At 38.5% G+C, this 7,833-nt stretch overlaps 1 protein-coding gene across 1 annotated transcript in view; it reads right to left on the reverse strand.

Annotated features, from left to right (window-relative positions):
• LOC139735869 (rotatin-like) overlaps positions 1-746 on the reverse strand; it is a 96,755-nt gene extending 96,009 nt beyond the window's left edge. The window contains exon 1 of the mRNA XM_071646621.1: positions 710-746. Within this exon, the coding sequence (XP_071502722.1) occupies positions 710-746 (37 nt within the window). The remainder of the gene's footprint in view (positions 1-709) is intronic.
• Between the last annotated feature and the right edge of the window lie 7,087 nt (positions 747-7,833).

Raw genomic sequence — 7,833 nt, forward strand, 5'->3', positions numbered from 1 at the left:
CAACATGCCGTTACCATAGCAACGCACTTTTTGCCACTGCGGAAATCTGTGTCTTGCACATTAATATATTCAGATGAACATCTGTACCTAATTTCATAAAAATTGATCAAAAACTGTGGGAGGAGTTTGCGACGCAAGATTTGTACCCATTTTTGCCATAATATGCCGTTACCATGGCAACATACTTTTGGGTACTGTCAAAAAATACGTCTTGCACATCTACAACCCAAGGCACACATCTGTGCCAAGTTTTATGGGAATCGGTTGAAAACTGAGGAAGTAGTTCGCGACGCAAGATTTGCAACGGACCGACCGCCCGACCGCCCGACCGACCGCCCGACCGACTGCCCGACCGTCCGCTGATTCCTATATACCCCCTTCAAACTTCGTTTGGCGGGGGTATTAAAAAAAAAAGGTTCTCAGCTCATTTCTCCCCTTCCATTTCTTGGTTTCTTCAGCTGACAAGCCAAAAAAAAAAAAAAAAAGGTCCTCAGTGGAAAACCATAAACTTACCGCGCTCACACTTCAAGATCTCTATCTATAGATTTCTATCTTATAGAAGTTTCTAGTGCGACTTTACACTTCCGTACTTCCGTAGTTCCGGTAATTCCGGGTTAAAAAAAGTGTGGGGGCCCAAAGTGATGACACCTTAACAGTTACAAGTTATGTATTCCTTTGTATGGTGCACAAAAAATGTGGGGGCCCGAACCCCCATGGACGGCCCCCACGCCGGTTCCGCCGGCCATGTGCATCAATGGTGTCTGTCTAAGAAGCAAAAAACTGACCCAGCAAATGTCATTATTATAAATGAGAAGTTTTTCGCGGAATTAGACATACTTGTCGGTCAAGGTGTCACTGTGCTTTGCACGGGGTCTGGTCGGCCGTCGCGTCGGTCGGGCTCACGACCAGCTCACGACACACCACATACGACCACGAGATAGGATCTAACGTTAGATTATTGTAGGGTAGCCCTACTACATATCGACCACCTTCTTTTAAACCGACCGCGTATAATTCGCGCACTGAACACTTAGTACGCACTTTACTGCATGCAAAGCACATAAAAATGGATTGGCTTTGAATGTTGATGAGGATGGTGTGAGAAAACGCGAAAATTCACTGTTCATTAATGGTTTTAATCAAGGACAAAATTTCGAATGAATATTTTCACCGAATCGTAATGACAGCACAATGTAATGTCTAAGATGGAAGTTTCTAAAAGGCTTCTACAAAGCTTCGTACAACACGGTGCACAACTCGGTTTGCGTGCATTGTCAAAGCAAAAACAGCGGTCGATCCTATCAAATAACGGGCTTTACCGCGGGGAGCTGAAACGAGGCCATGCAAGTTCGTCGGCGATATTTTTGCACTGAAACTTCGAATCGAAAAGGGAACAACGGCATTTGATAGAGCTGGATTTTCTCAATCACGTAGGTCAAGTTTTTTACGTGAATTTCAGTGTTAAATATTCTTATCAAGCAAATAAACATTAGGCGGTCGATGAGTAGTAGGTCCAACCCTACATGTATGGTAGCCCTACTACATATCGACCACCTTCTTTTAAACCGACCGCGTATAATTCGCGCACTGAACACTTACATTTGTAGTACGCACTTCTCTGCGTGCAAAGCACATAAAAAATGGATTGGCTTCGAATGTAGATGAGGATGGTGTGGGAAAACGCAATAATTCACTGTTCATTAATGGTTTTAATCAAGGACAAAATTTCGAATAAATATTTTCACCGAATCGTAATGACAGCACAATGTAATGTCTATGGAAGTTTCTAAAAGGCTTCTATTTAAGTTCTAAAAAGCTTCGTACAACACGGTATTCAATACAACTCGGTTTGCGTGCATTGTCAATGCAAAAACAGCGGTCGATCCTAATAACGTGATTTACCGCGGGGAGCTGAAACGAGGCCACGCAAGTTCGTCGGCGATATTTTTGCACTGAAACTTCGAATCGAAAAGGGAACAACGGCATTTGATAGAGCTGGATTTTCTCAATCACGTAGGTCAAGTTTTTAACGTGAATTTCAGAGTTAAATATTCTTATCAAGCAAATAAACATTAGGCGGTCGATGAGTAGTAGGTCCAACCCTAACTGCGACAGCCGCCACACGCAGTGTGGCGGCTGCGCCGTGCTCCCATAAAAGATCTTCATGTTGAACAGACGGGTGCCTTTGCGGCGCTATATTTCCTTAATTTTTCAACAGAAACTACTAGGAATACTTACATGGGTCGATGAAACCTAAATGACTATCATCGGCGACTGTTTGATGCATTTCATTGCTTGTGATGCACAAAATGATGTCTTATAAGCAGCTCACCGATGTTCACAGAATTCACAATCACTTGCACAAGCGCACAGAATACTTAGGAACTAACATAAGCGAAACTGCGGGGAAGCCGCCAGGACCGCGCCTGGCGGCGCGGTCTCCGGGGCTAGTCCAACCCTACCTGTCACTCACTAACGTTACTGTGTCCCAGTTGTATGGATGGGTGTAACTGCGACCAGCCCCAACGTGCAGCGCAGCGTGTTGCATCATAGCGGCGCGGTATCCGGGGCTAGGATGGGTGTAGACTCATTAGAGGCCAGAGCATAGATCTAGATAGATGAGGGTCAGATTTTGAGATATTTACCCAATTTTGTAAATATTGGTTCCAGCGTAGGTAGAGTAGCAGGTTCTGCTTTCCTATCCATGTTTTCAAGCTCTGGGAGAGGCCCCGTCGCCGTTAACATCGTCTGTCAAACGCTCTGTCGTTGGTTGAACACTTCGAATAGGGCGCCATTTTTAGCTCGTACACACACACACAGTCCAATGATAGTCGGGATCGATCGTCCACATGCTACACGTGTATTATGCACATACCATAGCTCATACAGTAGTTCTGCGGTCCACACACACACAAACACACACATGCGATGCACGACGGCTCGCTGGATGTACAGGTTCTGATTCAAGGCTTTGTAATTTTTATCTGTGCGATTCTTCAGGTGGGCCGTCAAACTACATGTAGTAGGTAAAAACCATGTTGATATAGGTAGACAGAAAATTCGTCTACGTCCGAAGGAGTCTTTTATCTTTTGACTTTATCAGCTCTCATCCGTTGTATAGGGGATTCTGTGAAGCCAGATGCAGTCTCCGCGGAACATATCCCCGACGACTGATACAGACCAATCTTTCGGTCAACAGAATACTGGTAGGCGCAGGCCTATAATATCACACAAACTACGAAGTAGTAAACAATAAATGCCCAAAGATGTGATTGAAAACATTGACATTCATCATAACGATGATAATAAGAAAGGGATGAGGTGTATTTTCTTACCACATGTTCTATCGAGAAAATGATGTTGGTTTGTACAGTGTACACAGTATAATCGTGATATCAGGTAATATCCTTTCACATGGGATAATTTATGCAGGTCTGATATAGATGTGTATATCAATAATTTTGATATATTTGGTACCACAAAATTACTACTTAGTAATTTGTATAGGCCTACAGTAGGCCTATATGCCTCTAAAATTAATGTGATTTGTTTATCACCACACTCTTCTTGTGTGTAAACTTCAGAAGAGTGAAAGATACAGAAATATTCTGTATAACAATTCTCTGGGTGTGTCCATGTGTGCATGTGTCAATGACAATCATTATATTATCAAGACGATTTATAATGATAATAATAATGATAATGGTAAAATCTGTGAGAAAATGAAATGATCAACATAATCAAATTTAGCCATAATTGTCATACTATATCATCATTGTCTCTGTCACTTGTGATTTTCCACAGCATTATGTGATAAATCAAACTAATATAATTTCCATCCAATTTTCTTGCATTCAAAAGTATATGAATATCAATGGATATACTAGTATGGTTCCTATACAGATTGAATTTTCTCTTCACTCAGTTTTTCCCGAAAGTATATTGCAACTAGTTATGTACCCTAACATACAGACTTTTTTTTTAAAAAAATCTACATGTATTTCAATCCCCTTGTACACCCAGTTCACCTACAATAACATATGCAAACCACCTTTTGTGTGATATTGTGTTTTGCACTAAATATGGTATCTATTGTGTTTGCTTGACGGTATTGATAACTTATGACAAAAAAACAATGTTTTATCACTTGTCTGATGATTATATCTCCTGAAGATAAAATTGTGCGAAACTTCTAGAGTAGTCAATAGAACAGAGATAAACCTGCTCTAGAGTCAACTCGCTGTGCAAATGTAACTATTGTTCTACATTAATTGGTCTCCTAGACATTGAGTACTCTACACCAAGATAGTCTTAACAAATTGTAAATAATTAATTGAATATGTATATATATATATATATATATATATATATATATATATATATATATATATATATATGTATATACATATATATCATATATGTGGTGTGGTGTGTGTGTGTGTGTATGTGTGTGTGTGCACATGAGTGTTTGTGTGTGTGTGAATATATAGTACAATAATGTGTATATAATGTCACATGAACAAGATATGCATATATTGTGTGTGTGTTTTTATGTGGGTGTGTGTGTGCAATCATTGCTCTACATAAGCACTGGTCAGTGATTAGTCATAATGCATTCATGTGACTAACACAAAGTTATCATATTTGCGAGCAGAGGCATCACGTCAGCATATTTCACAATTTTCACTTCCTGAAGACATGCCAAGAATAAAGAACCAGCATTGTGTTGTCCATCATTGTATCGTAACGCTTGACAGTCCTTTGGGAGTTACATTTTCAATGCAAGATATTTTCCCTAAACACTACACACTTCAAGAAAAAAATAATAATTCTCTTTGGGAAAATATAACTCCTCCTTTAGAGACGTTAAGTATTATGTTACACTTCTATAAAATGCACTATCTGTGTGTGTGTGTGTGTCTATTATATTAGATACATATATAAAACAAAGAATCAAGAAAAAAACTAGTAATGCATTATTTCGCCAATAAGAATGAGTTTATTGTACTCAAATGTTCGATGGCCTCCACTTTCTTCAGGAGTCTCCACAGGGATTCCCCGTCGAGACTCCAAAGAAGGTGGAGGCCACTGAAAATTTGAGTACAATAAACTCATTCTTATTGGCGAAATACTAGTAATGCATTACTACAGGTAGTTTATTTCTTGATTCTTCGTTATATTGGAGCCAATATATGAATTCGCAACATGTTTATATATATATGTATATGTATATATATATATATATATATATATATATATATATATATATATATATATATGTATGTACATATATATATATATATATATATATATATATATATATATATATCGATGTTTAATGTAGGTATAATGTATTCTATTTATAGGTATACTCGTATACTTAATACCAAATGCATAACACACAGGATGAAGGCAAATAAGAAGAGCCTATATGGCAATGCAATAATACTTTCTGGTTATTTTCATGTTTATTGGCTTCACATTTAAAAATCAATTCAAGAGAGGGGTAACAGGATAATTTCTATTTCTCCTGCTACCATAATTTACAATATGATATGGAATGAGCTGCATGTTTGGCTATCCATTTTTACATTAGAGGGTTTATTCTATGGCATGTGCAGATAACTCATTACTATGGCAACATCTCCAAATAACATCTGCACACAATTCATAAAAATTCACACATTAGCTTCAGTGGTGTTGGCTCTCCACAGACTACTGCATTTGGCAATGTAAGCTATCCGAGTACATAAATTCATGTATCTCTACTAGTAGAATAAGTTAAATCACACAATTGGTCCAAGCAAAACCAGACAAAAATTGAGTCTTCACGAGCATTTGACGCAAATGGTTTGTATACTAAGGGACAACAAACTTTTCAATTCAGTTTAAAGTGCAATGCCTAGAGAGAATTTGCTTTGACAATGAGTCAACACATGTTTTTCTTATACTGCACCAACAAAAAGGAGATACACACAACAAATCCTTCTCTTATAACAACTACAAAACTGTAATTCTTGAATATCATAGCATTGACTTTGTTACAGTTTGAGTCTTGATTAGGAGAATTGGCATGAAGGTGCAAAACCTGAACATAGGGTAAATTAATTGGCTTTATCATCAAATCAAACATGACTTGCAGAACAAAACACTTTCCTTGACATGTTTATTTTCATTTTGAAGGATCTTCCAGAATATAGGATCTGGAGCAAGCAACTGGCAAAGAAGTGGAATTAGTTAAATACAATGTGTCTTCATACATCGAAGCATTATTTGTCTGTTCAATGCTCTGGTAGAGAAGTAGTGGGGGTGGGGAAAGGGGTGTAGGATTATCTCCAGCTAGGGCTGATTAGGAATTCAGTCCAGTATACAATTCATTCCCCAGCAATTGAGCACATCAACTGGATTACAAAGACGGAAAACCCCATTGTGAAGCTCCTGAATGACAGCACAATGTAACACACCTCGGTGCATTTTCACAAAGCCCACAAAGTCACCTAGTGGCTTGTTTACCACCACACGTTGTGCACACAAATTGTACTTTCTGTTTTCCCTTGTACACTGTACTTAATTCCATTCTGTTTTTTTCCTCTCTCTCTATCTCTGTATTCCAGTTGGAATCATACCAGACTTCTTACACACAGGAATTCACCACTATTCTGGCCATTGCGCAATAAGCGATGTATCTTTGTAATAAATTTTCAATGACAGTTTTCAAGAGCTGTGACTAGATTTTGGCTTTGTGTAATCAGTGCAGGGATTACATAGCCTCACTAGCAAACAGTAAGCCTGCCAAAGCCATCACTGCATTACACTATCCAGATAGCTGTACATGTAGCTCACATGCGTGGAGTGTCTACATTTTCTACATTTGGTTGTACATGATTAAAAATATGGCACAATTTGGTAAGAGTAAAAGCAATTTACTTTTCAAATATTTGTGTCATGGCAACAGAAACCACTGCATACAATCCATTCATCCCTGTATATTCAGGGTTTGGTGGTTTTTTTTTTTTTTTAAACTGTTAAAGTAGTCAAAGTAAAATAAATAATTCTGCCTCTCATTCAGGTAAAAAGCAACGCTCTTGTTCTTTGACATTAATTGCTTCAGGCGCAAATCCACAGGTTCAATACTAAGGGAAACTACATGTACACATACTTGTAACTCAAACTATGAAACTATTGCAGTACAAACAACGTACATGCAACTGAGGTACTCACAGCTCAGCACTAACATGCTAGCACTGAATAAGCACACAAGGTTCTCGCCTTGTTATATCACAAATAATTGATGTGAGTGACACAGCATTAGCTTTACATATAAACCCTACTCATATCGGAAAACTTATCAAAATTATACACTGCAAGTGCATGCGCTTGCACTGTACCCAATAACTTTAAAAAAGGAGAAGAAAATTGTGAAACAATTAAACCTTGCCTTACTGCATTCTGATTCATCTGCAGTGCTCTCTGCCTTGCACAATGCAAACTTGTCACAATTCTCAAGTGGCATGAGGCATCCTACCACATGTGTACCTGAGAACAAAACAAATGAGTAAAAACTTCATTGCAACACAGACAGGCAGACCGTCACACAGAAAGACCAAACGTGGTGGATTCCAGAAATCTTTAGTAGCAACCCTGTAAAAGCTTTTTGAGTTACTAAAGTGTGGTTCAATTTGGAATGTGTGCTAAAAAAGCGGAAGCCACTTAAAGGGACCACCAAAGGAAAAAAAAAAATGTTGCTTCAAAAGAAGACTTGGCCTTTGTGTTAAAAACAAAAGGTAAAGGTGATCTGAGAACACATATCAGGGGGGAATTGGAGAGGGGGGG

The sequence above is a fragment of the Diadema antillarum genome, unplaced genomic scaffold, assembly GCF_040938485.1.
Source record: "Diadema antillarum isolate AM-2024a unplaced genomic scaffold, OU_Dant_1.0 scf00000028, whole genome shotgun sequence".
NCBI lineage: Eukaryota > Metazoa > Echinodermata > Echinoidea > Diadematoida > Diadematidae > Diadema > Diadema antillarum.